Here is an 18,565-nt window from a genome sequence, read left to right as displayed (position 1 = left end):
TTATTATGACCATAGTGCAAAATCGTAACTGATAAAGATATCGGAATACAGTTTAAAAAGTTTGACTTTTGAAGTTTTCATTTTTACGACAGCAAACAGCTTTATTTTCCAATTTAAAACTTAATTTTACACGAAATATTTAATTTATATTATCTTTGTAAGGTAAACTTTGCTGGTATTAAGAAGTCAAGGATAGAATATGTTCTATTTACAGCTGTTGCCTGTTGATGAAAACTTGTCGTAAGCCAGTAGCAGGTTGGTAGCAGCCAGCAGGCAAGGAATTTAGAGGTAGCAGGTAACAACTACTTTTGCAGCTATTAACTATTTCAATACTTTATTATACCCAAAATTTATGGATATTCTCACGTGTATTGTAACATTCTGTACTCCTTTTGACGTATATTATGTGAGATTTCGTTGTTGAAATTGATAGTGGGATTATATTGTGTTATTTTACAGGCAATATGATATAACAATGTCATCAGTACACTGTGTGGTGGTGTGGGAATGGCAGCACGAGGGCCAGTGGCTACCGCACTCCCCAGGTGTGACTCGGACACTGGAGAGGGCCCATGCCAAGAAACTTACCAGAGTGGTGCTCTCCGATGCAGATCCTGCTCTTAAAGGACACTATGTAAACCTACGCACTCTTACACAGAGCTCTGATACCCCAGGTAAATTATAGTTCTAGCAATCTGTAGTGACATTTCTGTATATATTTTTAACCTGCCTTGTGCAAACCAACAATGCCTAGAACCTAATTAAAATTCAGTTAAAATGAATAATAAAAAATCTTTATAAAATTAACAATAAGTCGAGAATGTACTTATAAACAATAGAAAATTGTTCATTAGTAATTTATCTTTAAAGTAAATATCAACATTCTTTATCAGGAGTAGAGGAGTGTGCAGTGCGGAGAGCCTGTTATAGCGTACAGTCTGCAGGTGCTCGAGGGATACGTTGGGAGTGGGCCCGTCTAGCTGAGCCCCCTGCTCGAGCCAACCTTAACTATGAACCCCTGCCAATGGAGGTAAATTTTCAAAAACATTTAATTCAACACATTATTATGTATCTGTAATCCCGAATTGGGTGAAGGCAAGCCGTAGGCTAGGCACTACAATAATTATATGTTATGCCTAGCCGCCTGACTCAAATTTGACAAATTATGGTTTAGTAGTTTTAGAACAATAACATAATTATTATGCTATATCTTTTGTAGTTTAAATAAAACATAATATTATTGTCCATATATGATAGAAATGTAAACACTAAAATACTATCTAAAATATACAGATATATTATATATACAAACTTTAAATATAAAACTATAAAGTAGTAGTTGTAGTTTTAGTTTTACTTTATACAAAAATTATAGGTACTTATCAATTAATTTTTGTGTTTACCTTGTTTTTTTTCTGTTTCTATAAATATGACAGCTAATTAGCTATGTGTAGCAAACTGCCGCACCAACCGACATGCCAGTCGGAGTGGGATGTGTCATAAAGTTAATATACCTAGCGGAATAGAGAAATTAAGGCCTGAGCAAGAGAGATGTCACTATCAGTAACACTGCGTGGTAAAAAGAGACATGTGATACATGACGGCAGTACTCTTTTTTTGACGTCAAGTCGGCACGTGCCACACATTGACAATTTAATCTCATAGAAATCATGTTCAATCATGCTTGCGTAAGTGTATATGTACACATATTTTTACACACAGATGAAACCAATTTCGGTTACATTTGACAGCTCGACATTGTTGCTCTATTCCATTAGGTATATTAACTTTATGGGGTGTGTTAGGTTTTTTTCGTTATTTATATTATTTTTTTATTTATTTATTTAACTCAGGAATCTTGGCCCATATTATAAATACCTTATAGACTAACATACATACAATTATACTAAAAACTAACACTAACACTAAAACACTAAACACGTATTGTCTGCGACGTGGGGCGCGACGTGTTCGGAAGTCGTCCTCGGAACCTCCTGTAGACGACTCCAATCGGCCAGAACTCCTCCTTATCGAAGGTCGGTAGATGGTGCGTCGGGACTCTCACCACAAGGGAGCTAAAATTCACTTTGTGGCGGGACTCCAAGCGCTCGTCCCTCAAGACGAAGTGGGTCTTGCTCCTGATGTAGTCCACGACCTGCTCGACCGTCGTGGACCAGTGCAGCCTGGACACGTACAGCGGCGTCGCGGGAGTCTCACGCCGCAACAGCTGCTCGGGTCCTTCGGGTGCGGTGCCGCGATGGTTGCGGACGACGAGTTTCTTTTTCTTCATCTCTACTCTTATAAACCCGTCATCATCGCACTGTCGGTCCTTTTCGGAGGGAGGACACTTCTTTGCCGGGGCCTCCTTTTTCCCTTTGTTTTTGGAACGCGGGGTAGGAGGCGGATGGCAAGCGGCGACACTTGCGTAGTTCGGCTGCGGCTCCGTTACAGGCGGGGTGCGGGCGGCGGGGGCAGCGGCAGCGGCGGCGATGACGTGCTCGTACGTTGACCCGTCTGAAAGTGCTGACGGGCTGAACGTGATCGCCTGCGCACCACGTCGGCGAGTGACGAACGCGGCATCCGGTGACCTACATATTGAATTACCACTCTTTAATTGTGATATTAAGACAACACGTCAAGTCATCGCATCGATACAAAACTTGCAGCGCGCTGCGCGGTGCGCGCGCGCCGATATTGTGAGGACCGGTATTATCGGTGGCCGGTGGGAGGGGCTTACTCGCCGAGAATAGTGTGGTGCGGTAGTCGATAAGTACGATATCGATGAGCGTATGGCAGATTACGTAGTCTACTACGACCGACTGACGAAACCAGACTATTTTTATGATTCTTATTTTTAAATAAATAGAAACTTTTTGAGATATTCAGGATATAATCACTTAAATAAGGATAATTAATGTTTTTATGCAATATTTTAAGATTTTCTTTAAGCCTAGTATTTAAAGCTATTTTTAGAGCCTTATTTTCTTTAAGATATTAGAAAGAAAGGAGGAACTTATTTCTGCTTACGACAATCGTTTTATTTATTCGAGTCTATTTTTTTACAACACAATAATAACAGTTGCTAGGATACATAAGAATAATAGACAATAGTTCAAAACTATATATGCGACCTTCTTAACATTCCCTCTCCTCTGAAGCAACTGTTCGTTATCTGTATATTCCAGCTAGCTTGCACAGCTCCGAAAGCCTCGGCTTGAATAGCGGCTTTGTCAAAAAGTCTGCTAGTTGATCATTTGTATCAACCTTCTCAACTCTTATGTCCTTTTCTAGGACACACTGCCTTATGAAAAAATGTCTCAGCTTTATGTGCTTTGTGCGCTGGTGCGTTTCATAAGGTGGATCATAAGCCAATCTTATGGCGGATTCGTTATCTATGTACAATGGCGTGCTCTCTACCAGAGTGTTAGCCTGCATAAATTTGACGATCCGTCTAATCCAAATAATCTCTCTGGCGGCTTCGCTAGCTGCTATTATTTCTGCCTCTGTAGACGATATAGCGACAGTAGTCTGACGTTTACTTTGCCATCCTATAGCACCATTGGCGTTGAGGCAAATCATGCCGCTGGTGGAGCGTCCAGTCGATTGATCACCACCGTGATCAGCATCACTGTAGCATTCTATGCCTTGGCCCGCAGTGGAAGACTTGTACGTGATACCGTACTCTATGGTGCCTTTAACATAGCGTAGGATTCGCTTTACTCTCGCTACGTCTTCTGGTGTTGGGCTATCTAGCTTGCGTGACACTATTCCAACCGCATAGACAATATCTGGTCTAGTGCCAACCATCAAGTATGAGAGTGCTCCAACTACTTGTCTATATGGAAAGTCATGATAATCATTTTGATCTTTTGAAGCTGGCACGCTGTCTTTTACGATCGGGGTTACTGCGGCTTTGCAATCCTGCATTCCAAACCGTTGTAAAAGCTTCTTTGCGTAACTTTTCTGATCAATTTTTATTGAGCCATCTGATTTCCGGTTTATTTCTAAACCTAAGAAATAGGAACCGTTACTCGTCGTGATTTTAAATCTTTGCCGCATTTCGTTCAGAAACACCTCAGTTTCTATTGAACTCGCTGAAGCTATTAATCCATCATCAACGTATAACGCTATCAGTAGCTTTCTCTTTCCCTCTCCTCTTTTAAACAAGCAGGGGTCGCTCTGACTCTGTTTGAAACCAAGTTTGAGGATGTGTTCAGTAATGGTGGAGTTCCAGCATCGCGGAGCTTGTTTAAGTCCATAAAGACTCCTTTTAAGCTTGCAAACCTTACCATCATTGTTTGAGTATCCTTCAGGAGGCTTCATATAAATCTCCTCTTTTAATGTGCCATACAGAAAGGCGGTTGAGACATCAAACTGGGATAGAGACAGGTTTTCTTGTGCAGCTACACTTAGTAGTGCTCTTATGGTGCTTGTTTTTGCAACAGGGCTGAAGGTTTCATAATAATCCAAACCTTTTTTCTGTGAAAAACCTCTAATTACAAGTCGGGCTTTATATTTATCAATCGACCCATCTGGATTCGTCTTGATCTTAAAAATCCACTTGCTTGAGATTGCTTTTCTGCCTTTAGGTAAATCTACCATCTCCCATGTCTCATTTTCTTTCAGAGAATTAATCTCATTATCCATTGCCTTTTTCCACTCATTTGAATCCTTACATGTTATTGCTTCCTTAAATGTGTTCGGCTCTATCAGTTGTTCATCGTTAATTGAATTCATACAAACGGTGCAGACAAAGTCTTGATATTTAGCCGGTGGCTTAAGATTTGATCGCTCTCTTAGCATCATCCTACCTTCAGCTTCAACCTCAGATGCAGTCAGTGGGGTGTCTGCCCTTGACTCACTTGCATCGTTGACTTCATAGTCTGCTTCGATGTCATCGTGAACATCTTCATCAAAGGATTGTTCCGTCTCAGGAAATGTCTGTTCTGCCATAGCCATGTCATCTTCAAAAGCAGCTCCATTCTCTGCACGCGATGGTTCAGTAGCACGCTCTACTTGCTGAGAGGGCGGTGCTATACCTTCATCGTGGCTTGTCAATGGCTGCTGGTTTTCTATGACGGCCGGTCTAAAACTTTCAATTTCACGAGGTATGACGAAGTCGAATGTGGTGTCAGGTCTTTTATCAGCAGTACTGTTCGGTGTGGCTATGGGCTCGTCAGATTCTTCTGGATGACCGATTAGAGGATTCTCATCAAAAATCACATCTCTCGAACGAATCAATTTGAAGGTGCTGCTGTCCCATATACGGTAGCCATCATCAGCATCATAGCCGATAAGTATACCCTTCTGTGCCTTCTTGTCTAACTTCTTTCGTCTTTGTTTCGGAACATGTGGATAACAGTGGGATCCTATTATTCTTAAGTGGTGTATTCTGGGCTTCTTCTGGTGCCATAGCTCATACGGTGATCTATCACCTACAGTGGTAGGACCTGTCCTGTTTAAAATGTACACCGCTGCAGATACCATTTCAGCCCATAATGCAGGAGGAATTTCAGCATGTGCGTACATTAGACTTCGTGCCATTTCCACAACTGTCCTGTTGTCCCTTTCAGTTGGGTTCTGTTGTGGCGTATAGGGCATAGTCAATCGTTGTACAATTCCTTCCTTCTTGAGAGTAGCTTGTACTTTCGCGTTGACAAACTCTCCGCCATTGTCGCTCAGTAGTTCTTTAATAACAACTCCAGATGCTTTGACTTCAGCGAGCATGAGCAGCAACTTTGCGTGTACTTCAGCTTTCTGTTTCATAAAATATACAAATCTGTACTTAGTATATGCATCTTTGAAGAGGACGAAGTATCGTAAGTTTGTGATAGAATATGGGAAGGGCCCGCATACGTCTGCATATACCAGTTCTCCGGGTTTTGTCGCTTTATCTCTGGTCCCAAACTTTAGACGGTGGGATTTTCCATAGATGCATCCTTCACAGAGTTCTTTAGTTGCTGGTACTTTTATGGCAAATTCCTTCTCTATCACTTTCTTAACGTGACTCTTATTTTGATGTCCAAATCTTTCGTGATATAGCTGTAACAGATTAGAGGTTGTGGACACATGATTAACTCGTACAGTTGGTTGTAGACATCTTAAATTTAGTTTATATAGTCCTCCAAACTTGCTGCGAGTACCAATCAGTTTCAGCTGTCCATCAATCTTTATTGTGCATTTTTGTGTGGTAGACTCAAAAACGCTTTTGTCCGAAATATCATGGGTGGCGAGGACTGAGAATAAATTCTTGCTAATGCCGGGTACGTACCATACATTTTTTAGTAATATTGATACTGGTTTACCGTTTATATCAGCCTCTGCGAGAATATTTCCGATGCCCAGGGCTTCAATACATTGGCCAGTCACTGTATGACGGCTCTCGAAATATTTAAAGGTCAGGAAGAAGTCACTCCGATTGGTCACGTGACTGGTCGCCCCATTATCAACGTACCAATTTAAATCCTTCTTATCACCAAAATCTGGCTGTATTGACATTGCCTCTGCGGTCTTGGATTCCTTGGGAGGTTTTGGAGGTTTTCCATCCTGGATCCACCGCTTGCAAGTGTTTACCCTGTGACCCTTATCCTTGCAGTAGTTGCATTTGAGATCTTTGAAATTATTCTTTTTCTTATCACCCCTCTTGGTTTTCGCGTACAATGCTTCTGCAGATGTGTCGTCAGTAACTTGCGTGTCTGTCTGACGCAACACTCTCTCATGTGCGCATAGCTGACTTGTCAGATTCTCGACTGAGCGTTCCTTCTTTGAAATCAATAGCCAACTGGCCCTAAATCCAAGATATTCAGGAGGTAATGTGTCTAATATTTTACATACAAGGAGAATTTCTGGTAATTTTGCCTCGTTCTGTAGTTCTAAACACAATTCACTCCAGATGTTCTTTAAAATTGACACATGTGTAATTATGTCATGATCTGGGTCCTTTTTGTAGCTGAAGAATTTCAGGCATAGGTCGTATGTCTTGTCTACACACGTACCTCCATAGATGCGCTCAAGTTCATCCCACATGTCTTTAGCAGCATCAAATCGCAGAAACTTTTGCAAAACATCATCGGACATGTTTGTCGTTAGCAAAATTAAAATGGCGCTGTTCAAATTTTCAAAACTTTGAAGTTCATTTTCATATCTAGCCTTTTCATCGCTAGTTGCCGTAAGCGCCAAGGATGGTCTTATTTTCTTACCTTCGAGGATATCTAAGCCACCCGGCATTGCTTTGAGGACAATGAAAATTTTGAACCTCCATGTTTTGTAATTCTTGGAATCTAATTTTCCAATTTGAATCTTGCTCGCATTTAATGCTTGTTCCATTATTATTTCACGTTCTGCTACCACTTTAAGATATTAGAAAGAAAGGAGGAACTTATTTCTGCTTACGACAATCGTTTTATTTATTCGAGTCTATTTTTTTACAACACAATAATAACAGTTGCTAGGATACATAAGAATAATAGACAATAGTTCAAAACTATATATTATGCGACCTTCTTAACAATTTTGAACTATTTGTAGTTTTTTCATATTAGATTTACAAGTGCTACTCCACACTGGACAAGAATAGGTGAGTATAGTATAGTATATATGTACTATATAAGAAAAGTTTTATTTTACTGCTTAGTTTCGATTTACGATTAAAAATTGGTTTTAACATTCCCATAGCTTTTAGACCTTTTGTACTGGTTGATTCAATATGTTTTGTCCAATTTAGTTTTTTATCAAGAGTTAATCCAAGATATTTTAGACTAGTACTCCACGGTATGGAAAAGTCATTAATTTTAATAGTACGCACAGGAGGTTTACGCTTTCTAGTAAATAGTATAGCTTCCGTTTTAGTTTCATTTAATTTAAGTTTCCATCGATTGAAATAACTCATCGATTGAAATAACTCAATAACTGATTAAGTGCAAGCTGCAATCGGTCTAGCACAACATCTATATCGCGGTCCGAGGCTAAAGCTGCGGTATCATCAGCATAGCAAGCTAAGAGAGTATGAGGCTGAATAGGTATGTCGTTTAAGAAAAGGAGAAATAGGTAAGGTCCCAAGATAGATCCTCAATAATATTAATTAATAAAATTAATAATATTTGCTGCGTGTGCATAACGTGGAGCGCGACCGGCCGCTGGCTCAACACATTACACAAGTTATGGAATTTCTTGATTCGGTCGCCCTTAAATATTAAAATAAATAGCTTAAAAATTAAAATAGTAATAATAATAAAATAACCGCTTGTTTAACAGGTCCAGTGTCGTCTAGAGGAGGCGTACTGTGCTGGCGTGGACGTCGTGTCGTGGGGCGGGTGGTCGCTGTCGCTAGCGCGCATGACGGCGGCGGCTGGCAGCGTGCGCCTGCTTCGCCGCGCACCGCATCCCCCCTACCCGCTCACGCGCTCCGCCCCCGCGCCCCCCGCCCCGCCGGACCGAACGCCTGTTGACGGTGAGATCATGATAATAGTATTGTTATAGGTATAATTTTGCAGTATACCCGTTCTGCAGCAGTAGTTTGTAGAACATATAATTTCGAGAGTATTAAGGTCAGCTGCGAGTATACTAAATAAACAAAGACACGAAAAATACTAACAATATGAGTTTCAAATTGATATTCAAATAAGGGCCAATCCACACATACCACAACCACACCTCGTCGCAACGACAAAATGCCGTCAAGCAGTGGTTACGTGTGAATGGCGTCACTGTCGCTGTCGCTACTGACAAACGGTTGCGTTGTCGCCAGTAGTTGCGATGTGGTTACGTACGAAAGTGAATGAAACGGAGGGGGTAAGAGCGCGGGCGGTGTGCGCGCACTGTTATTGCATTGACGCAACGTTGTGGTTTCGATGTGGTCGGTATCATACAAGTGGTTGACTATGACTGCAAAATGTGGTACAAATTACAATACGAAATATGCGCCCGACCACGTGGTGTGGTTGTGGTACATATGGGTTGGCCCTTTTTATAACACTTTTAAAGACATGAGTGGATGAAGTGGGTAAGTAACATTTTAGATCATAAGAGCAGCTGTACATAGAATCCACTTTTTTTTTAATTCAAATCACTTGACCTGGTACTAAAGCCTCCGTTTGTGCAAAAAAACGTCAGTTTTTAAATTGTTAGTTACCTGCTTCATCCACACATGTCCTCATTTATGGTAAATATTTAAATTGTAACCTCATCACGACATAATATTAGTTTTTTGTTTGTTTGTTGCGCATTCTTAACATTTATCTTTTCAGTACGTAAACATAAAGTCAACATAAATCCCGTGTTTCAGTTCGGCGCACGCGCATCCCGCAACAGCATACGGGTAGCAGCGTACAATCTCTACAGTCAGTGCAGTCAGTACAATCAGTACAGTCAGTACAGTCAGTGACGTCAGTGCAGTCCGCGCCGAGTGGGCGGGGCCGGCCGGAGACGCGTGGGACGGAGGGCGCACGCAGTGCGTCGCCGCGCGAACGCAAACATAATCTGGCGAGGCAGCTGCTCCATAACTTGAATATATTTAGTGAGTCAATTATAATACATGTATATCTAATATCATAATATTAACATTTTTTATAAAAATTAAGATTGCGAATTAATTATTATATAATAACTAGCTGTTCCGGCAAATGTTGTTTTGCCATATTATAAAGTATTTCGCCCATATTATTTTATTGAAGTGACTAAATAAGTATGTCACCATGGCAACGTCCATCGCTATCCCGTCACACAAACAATGATCGTCGTCAATCATGGTAATAATTTACTATTATTTATTCAAAAAATGCACTTATCAATTTAAAAAGTAGATGTTGTCCGATTCTCAACCCTAGCCGATATGCTCGCTCGCTTCACGAAAATCGGTCGAGCCGTTTCAGAGGTGTTCAACCACGCACCCCGTGACACGAGAATTTTATATATTAGATGTAACATCTACATCTTGATATACATTCCAATCAAACTTTAATATACATACTTCTATTTCGTTATCTATAATTTGAATATCTTATCAATCATTGTTCGATATTAATTAACATTACAGTTATACCACAGACATAGATCAAGATAGATATCGCATGTCGCTCTATTTGTATGAAAATGAGCGTGCCACTTTTTATAGCTACTGCGACGTACCGATGATAAGAAAAGTGTTCATTGTCTAGGGCCTAGGCCAACGTATTCTACAGCTCAATACAGTACTCTTAGCCATTTAGGCATTTTTACAATTCCGATTGACATCCGATTTCGATAGCAGACTAAAGAACAGACTTTCGAAAGACGAGCATTGCTCGTCGTTTGGGAGCGCGATATGGCACGCGAAGTACATACACATGTAGTATCTGTCATGATCTATGTCTGTGTGATTTACAGTACGTAAATGTTGTGCCTGTACCCACAATTAGCCTCACAATCCTATCGCGCTATCGAAGTTTCGGAGAACGACAAGATATAACGTGTGAAATGGTGGGCTTCGGCCTGACCGAGCATACCACCACGCTCGGTCGGAAGATCTTCTTTTGTTAAAATGTTATTAAGGATAATTTTATAACTCAATGAACAATCTCACAGGTACGGCGAACAAGTGCGCGGGCGGCGGTGGCGGGGCGGGCGACAGCGGGGAGGGCGGGGAGCGGGGGCGGCGGCACAGCGTCGACACAGTGTCCACATACCTCAGCCATGAGAGTAAGGATAGCCAGGTATGTTATAGTTAGTCTATATGACGTGAGGAGGAGTAACATTTAGAGCGGGTACACATTGGGCGTTTTGAAGCGCGCGTTAGGCGCGCGCTTTGCTAACGCGCGTTTTGAGAACCCCGGATTCTATTGAAGCGTACACATGCATGCGCGCGTTTAACGCGCGTTTATGCCATGATCAGATATGCACACACACACGCACATACACGCACACACACACACAAATCAAATTTGTTTTATTTCTGAATAAATTTAAAATAAATGTTTTCAGAATGTTCTACATGGTGCCCACCACCGGTTCGGGAACTAACACACACACACAAGCACACACAGAGACACAGACGCTTCAAACTTAGCTAAAAAGCCGCTTTTTGATTGGGGATTAAAAATATCCATTATTGTTTAACTTTTATGAAAGTTAATTGTTTACAATTACAAAGCGCAATAGTAGCAGAAAAGTTGCAAAATATATTCTTAATTATGTATGTACAACTTTTTACGCTTTGTAAAAAGTTAAGACTGCTAATCCATACTATCCATACTTATCATACTAATTACTAATAATATTATAAATGCGAAAGTTTGTCTTGTCTGTCTGTCCGTCTGACTGTCTGTCTGTCCTCTTCACGCCTAAACCGCTAAACCAATTTTGCTGAAATTTGGTATGAAGATACTTTGATTCCCGGGAAAGGACATAATATACTTTTTATCCCGGAAAAATGTAAAGTCCCCGCGCGATAAACGAATCTTGGCGCAACGGAGTTGCGGGCGTCATCTAGTAAAATATAAAACAACATAATATCATGGCAGATATTAACCGCCATTGTATAATGTGTTTGATGCTTATTAAAGATTATTTTGTAAAAATTTCGACGCTTTGTAAAAGGAAACATTTTTTTTTTGATGGAAATAAGTACGTGTTTGTGTTAAAATATAATTTCAATAATGCGCGTGAGCAGGGTCAAGCGGCGGCCGTGGGGTCGCTGTTAAACTGCAGCGGCGGCAGCGACGACGTGTTTGATGCACCCGCGCCAGTCACAGGTAAAAACCCTCTTATAATATAGCAGTAAGAAAACGTTTAATTGGCTCAAAAACTATTTTTTCTGTTCACCTCTGTGGTAAAGAGCGCGGCTCTTGACTCGGAGGTCGTGGGTCCGATTCCCGCGTTGGAAACATGTTACGTCCAAGTTTGGTAAAGATGATGCAGGCTGATCACCTGATTGTCTGACAAGTAAGACGATCCATGCGTCGGATGGGCATGTAAAAGGTCGGCCCTGCGCCTGATCTTTCGCCAGTCGTGTCGGTCTTCCGTCCCACTGTGTTATGAGAGTAAAGAACTAGAGAGTGCTCTTGTGTTGTGACTGCTGCTCACGCTTGGGAACTATAAAATTACTCCTGCGTTTCAATGAAATCGGCCACCGTCACTGAAACCGGCGCGGGCGTGGGAGTATTATATATATTTTTTTCTGTTGCGAAAAAACGTACGGTCGCAGGAACCGTACATTTTTTCGCAACCAATTTCGGTGCAAAGGAGTTACAGGCGTCATCTTATTATTGATAAACACAGGCCATCAAGTCAACGACTCCGCGGGCGAGTGGTCGGAGCGCGACTCCGCGTGCGTGTGGCGGTGGGTGGAGGGCGTGGAGGGGCGTCCCCCGGCCCCGCCCCCCGCTCCCGCCCCGCCCGCCGCGCAATACGACGCCCCCGCCCCTATTCAGTACGGCGAGCAGCCAGCTGGTTCGATGGCGTGGCGGCTACAGCCAGCCGCGTTGCCGGGACACCCGCCCCACACTGCTTCTATACTCGTCACGTATAAGTAAGTAAAGCCAGAGCCTGTAGCCGAGACGTTTTCTTTATGGCTTCTATACGAGGGCTGCTATTTATGTATCCGGAACTGGCCACTTACAAGAACAATATTTAAAAAGTAATTACAACATTTGAAAATAGAACTCTTTGGTTGAAGAATACATTTTGTTTCATGTGACTGTCAATTATTTTTCCATTGTGGCGTCATTTTGAAAATTGCGTGTCTTCGTTTGCGATGGATTTAACGCGTGAACATTTTCGTGCAATGATTTACTACGATTTTCGGCGTGGGCTAAATCAACAACAGTGCTTTATTCAACTCACCGCAACTTTTGGAGATGAAGCACCATCAAAAACCACTGTTTATCACTGGTACAGTGAGTTTAATCGTGGGCGGTCTATGCTCACGGATGAAAATAAAGAAGGTCGCCCAAAAACAGCTGTTGTCCCACAAAATATAGATGCTGTGCGGGAACTAATAATGCGTGATCGTCATGTTACATATCGCGAGATAGAGGCGTCCTTAGGCATAAGTATGACGAGCATACATAAGATATTACACGAACATTTGGCTGTAAAAAAAAATATGTTTGCGTTGGATTCCGCACAACTTGACAATCGATCAAAAACGGGCTCGTGTCGATTGGTGCAAAAAAATGATAAAAAAATACAACCGTGGTACGTCAAAAGCCGTTTATAATATCTACACAGGTGATGAATCTTGGATCTATGCATATGACCCCGAAACTAAACAACAGTCAACGGTGTGGGTGTTCCAAGATGAGCCGAAACCAACAAAAGTTACTCGTGCAAAAAGTACTTTGAAGCAAATGGTCGCCTGTTTTTTTGGAATTAATGGACATGTGGCTACAGTGCCATTAGAGAATCGTAAAACGGTTAATTCTGAATGGTATACGACCATTTGTTTACCAGAAGTCTTTGAAGAAATAAGAAAGGACAACCGACAACGCAGAATCATATTACATCACGACAATGCTAGCTGTCACACCTCAGCTGAAACAACTCAGTTTTTGGAGGGTCAAAAGATCGAATTGACTGGTCATCCGCCGTACAGCCCTGATTTGGCACCTAACGATTTCTTTTTATTTCCATACGCGAAGAACAAATTACGTGGTCAACGTTTTTCGAGCCGCGAAGAGGCTGTTGATGCGTTCAAAATGCACGTTTTGGAGATACCTCAATCAGAATGGAAAAAGTGCTATGAAAATTGGTTCCACAAAAGTGTGTCGATCATCGCGGCGAATATTTTGAAAAGCAATAAAACCATATTAAATGATATATGTTTGTTTCTTTTTTTAATTCCGGATACATAAATAGCAGCCCTCGTAAAGAATCGCCGATCAAAATGTATGGAGTTAACATAAGTGATAAGACGAGTCGAACATCGTCAATTCCATACATTTTGATAAATGTATGGAATTGACGATGTTCGACTCGTCAGCGAAAACGAAGCGACAACGAAAAAGTCATGGCTTGACGGCCTGGTCAGTAAAGGTAAACTGCACATGCTATCGATGTCTAACTACAGTCTGTTCAACGAACAGGGAGAAAATTCAATAAATATTATAATGTAGATCTTTCATATCCGTGTAAAGAGGGAGCTCATAAATTGCATCTTGGCTGGAAGCTTGTATCCGGCCTATTTCTACTGAAGCGTTATTTCACTCTTCCACCTCTGCTATTTTCACAGTGAACTCTATGAAGGAAACCCATTCACCCCCAAAGTATTATCACTTAGTATTGTTACACCCTGTATAAATTTATTGTTTCCAACAAAAATATGAACAACATTAGTCTGCAATAAAATTTTATTTATTTAATTTCGTTCTTCAGTTTCCAGTCAGGTCGTCAAGGTGCGGGTCACCCGGTGCCGGGAGCGCCGTACTACGCCGTAGGGTTCCCGCGGCATTCGCTGCTGCCTGACACGCCCCTCGGCCGCCGCGTGCTCGCCGCGCTGCGTTTGGCCTGGGAGCGCCGCGTGCTCTTTACGGTACACACATACATACACGCACGCACGCACGCGCCACGCACTCACAGGCACACACACACACATCACAGAAAGAGAGATTGAAATACAAAGACAGAGAGAGATACACACGCGCTGAACGACGCTGTGGAGTTTTTTTTTTATACGTGGGAGAGCCATGCTTCGGCATAAATACCACGTTCTCACAGAAAACCGGCGTGAAACAGCGCTTGCGCTGTGTTTCGCCGAGTGAGTGAGTTAACCGGAGGCCCAATCCCCTAAACCCTACCCTATTCCCTTCCCTACCCTCCCCTATTACCCTATTCCCTCTTAAAAGGCCGGCAACGCACTTGCAGCTCTTCTGCAATGCTGCTGCGAGTGTCCATGGGCGACGGAAGTTGCTTTCCATCATGTGAACCGTTTGCTCGTTTGCCTCCTTATTTCATTAAAAAAAAATGCATTAACGATTGATGATTGATAACTTTGGCAATACATATAAATGGGTTGTCGTGCTGTCCTTTTTAACCGTAACCATAACGCCAAAATTGGCGATTTCTTTAAGTTTTTTTATATGAGTTTAGATTATTATATTACTATATTAATGAGTACAACACAAAAAAAAGAGGCGCGCGGGCTACAGTAATAAAAGACACTTATCACTAAAAACTGAACAAGAAATAGCAAGATACAAACAAAACATCTTAGATCACTCACAAAATTTGACTCTTTACGAAGAAAACACATCAGTACAAGCATATTACAATATGTTACTAAAATCTATATCCTTAAGCATACAAGACGCCAGAACACCTACAGAAACAGCAAAACCGACACATAAAATATTGCATGAACGCACAATGGCTCTCATAAAGAGAAGGCAGGAATTGCATCGTATGAAAAATAAAACAAAAGATAAGAAAATAAAACAGCCTTATACAAATTAATAAGCAAATACATAAAACTCGACTACAGAAATTACAGATTAAAGATGTTTGAATTCCATTTGAAACAAACAGGAAGCTCAAAAAAACCTCTAAAAGAGCTACGAACAAATAGAGGTTGGATAGATAGCTTGAACAGCAGTGGCACATTGGTTAAAAATCGAAAAGATATTATTCAAACAGCAACAGAGTTTTACAAAAATCTATATAGTGCAAGAACAAACGAATACAGTAACCACGAAAACTGTACAAACGAAACTGACTTTGAAAATATTATACCTATATCAGAAAACGAAGTGACCGAGACAATTAAAAGGTTAAAAGTAGACAAAAGTCCAGGGCCGGACGGCATCACCAACGAGGCCATAAAGATTGCTTGCCAACATCTTACTCCACCCTTAACTTACCTTTTTAACAAAATATTAGAAACTGCTGAAATACCGTCGCAGTGGAAAGAGTCAGAGATTATTTTGATTTACAAAAAAGGAAATGCTAAAGATTACAGACCGATAAGCCTTCTTTCTTGTCTCTACAAACTCTTCGCTACAATTATAAACAATATAAACAATAGAATTAGCAGGACGCTGGAAGCAATGCAACCGATCGAACAAGCTGGCTTTCGAAAAAGTTTCTCAACGATTGACCACATACATACGTTAGAACTAATAATGGAAAAATACCAGGAAAAACAAAGAAGTTTCTACATAGCGTTCATTGATTATAAAAAGGTATTTGATTCCATATCACACTCTAGTATATGGACTGCTCTACAGGACCAGGAAGTAAACCCAAAATATATAAAATTAATCAAAAATATTTATAAAAACAGCGTAGCGAGAATAAAGTTGGAAACCACTGGACCTACATTTGCTGTAAAAAGAGGAGTAAAACAAGGGGACCCTCTTTCCCCAAAATTATTTATATCGGTCCTAGAATAAATAGTAAAGATATTAAAATGGGAAAAAATGGGGCTTAACATCTAAGGGAGTTATTTAAGTCACCTACGTTTCGCAGATGACTTGGTTCTATTATCGGAAACGAGCACACAACCCCAATCCTTGATCGACTCCTTAAACACGGCTAGAAAACACGTGGGGCTAGAGATGAATTTAACAAAAACAATGATCATGACAAACAGCTCAAAATACAGAAAAATATCAATAGACAACGAAACTCTACAATACACTGATACGTACACATACCTAGGAAAACTAGTTGGATTCGACAGAAAACTAAACGAATTGGAAGTATAGCGAAGAGCGCAAAATACGTGGAACAAATACTGGTCGCTTAGCGAGATATTTAAAAGCAACTTGTCCATAAGTATAAAAACAAAAGCGATGAATACCTGCCTCCTACCCTGCCTGACCTACGCGTGTCAAACTTGGAAATTTTCTAATAAAATTAAAAATAAGATTACCACCTGCCAACGCGGCATAGAAAGAAGTATGCTCAGCATCAAAAAAATACAAAAAATCCGCCACTCCAACATAAGAAAAATGACAAAAGCGAAAGATGCCTTAACCTACGCTAAAAAACTAAAGTGGAAGTGGGCAGGACACGTAGCGAGGCTAGAGGACGACCGATGGACTAGCAGGATAACTAAATGGGCTGGCCCGTATGGAAAACGACTTCAAGGTAGACCATATGCGAGATGGGAAGACGAAATAATAAAAATAGCCGGCCGCTCCTGGCCAAAAGTTGCTCGAGATAGAGAAAAATGGAACTCTTTAGAGGAGGCCTTCACCTTCAACTGAGAGGGGTTCTTGCAAAAGGAAAAAAATATATTAATATTAATAAAGTAAGAATAGTAGTAGAGTAGTAATATAGTAGTTAATAGTATGTAGTAAGTAATTAAGAGTAGTTTACATTTCATCATTACCATTGTGTGTTAACTTTAACTATAATAATAGCTCCATCACTTTGTATCATAGCAAGAAATAAAAGGCTTTTTATTTTATTATTTTATTTATTTTATAGAATTTTTTGCCGCCGCTCTTGACAGTGCGGTGCCGCAAGTTTTATGTATGTTGACGACTCATTTCTAACTCTGCAGGTAAGCGCGTCTGTGACGACCGGGCGCGAGCACGTGATTTCGTGGCGCGTGCCCCCGCCCCCCTCCGCCGCCGCCGCCAGCCCCGCCGCGCTGCAAGCCACGCTCGCCGACCTGACCCAGCTGCTAAGAGCCGCGTGACGTCACCGCTGCGTGCAGCATGTGATCGCTGCGTGTTAATCACGTGATCGCTGCGGGCTCGTCACGTGATCGCTGCGGGCTCGTCTTGACCAGTGTTTAGGCAAGGATTTCATTGATCTTTATTACTATTCTTTGGCCAGATTCAATGAATACGATGACGCTTATCGAGAAAGGTAATTTGATTATATTTTTTCGTCTAAAGCCAAGATCATTATGGCTTTAGTAAGTTGGTCCGTACATATACTAACCAATATTATGTTTCGAATCTTGCCAGCCTTTTCCTTACTAGTGATCGTATTTTTTTACCCTTCTTTGATCTCACTCGTTTCTCTCTTTTTTAATCTTCAAATCAACTTTAGTTAATTATAATCTAATTTTGATATTGTCTTCCGAACTTAGTATAAGTATAACATGACATTCCTTTATATACATTTTATTAGGGAGTTATATCTGCTCTCTCGTGATGTATGTCTTCCACATTCTTGGGTATAGTACTAAAGTTTTGTATAGTGTCTCTTTCATTCATATTAAATGATGCTACGCGAGAAAGAGATATAATCTTTTTGAGGCTAACTAATTAGCTTAAATAATTCCAAATAAGCTTTACTTGTGTATTGCGTAATAATTTAATATTTAAATATTATTATAGTTTATAGACTATTCTATGTGACATTTATTATTTTAAATCACGAAAGTTTTACAATATTTACACATCGAATAGCGATATTGTTATAATCATGCATTTATGTATTTTAAGATTTTTTTGTAACGAAATTATTGTAGTAGTGAAGTGGTTGTAGATAAAAAATATTATGTCACTTTTTCTTTAATCTCAGACATGTTATTTCGTTCAAAGTGAAAAGAAAAGTATTGTAAAGTATATTATAGAAATGTATTTTTTTGGGATTAGAAATTATATTTAAGTATATTATGATTATTATAGTTTACTTC

At 40.6% G+C, this 18,565-nt stretch overlaps 1 protein-coding gene across 1 annotated transcript; it reads left to right on the top strand.

Annotated features, from left to right (window-relative positions):
- Positions 1-112: 112 nt before the first annotated feature.
- On the top strand, positions 113-18,219 carry LOC121733296 (protein deltex). Its single transcript, XM_042123511.1, has 10 exons — positions 113-295; positions 460-674; positions 894-1,030; positions 8,254-8,449; positions 9,284-9,514; positions 10,561-10,688; positions 11,645-11,726; positions 12,253-12,502; positions 14,347-14,503; positions 17,477-18,219. The coding sequence occupies exons 2-10, from the start codon at positions 476-478 to the stop codon at positions 17,612-17,614; spliced, it is 1,518 nt and encodes a 505-aa protein (XP_041979445.1). The 5' UTR covers positions 113-295; positions 460-475; the 3' UTR covers positions 17,615-18,219.
- Positions 18,220-18,565: the final 346 nt, after the last annotated feature.

Source organism: Aricia agestis, chromosome 13 (genome assembly GCF_905147365.1).
Source record: "Aricia agestis chromosome 13, ilAriAges1.1, whole genome shotgun sequence".
Taxonomy (NCBI): Eukaryota; Metazoa; Arthropoda; class Insecta; order Lepidoptera; family Lycaenidae; genus Aricia; species Aricia agestis.
Note: the sequence above shows the minus strand (reverse complement) of the source record. Positions and strands in the feature narration are given on the sequence as shown.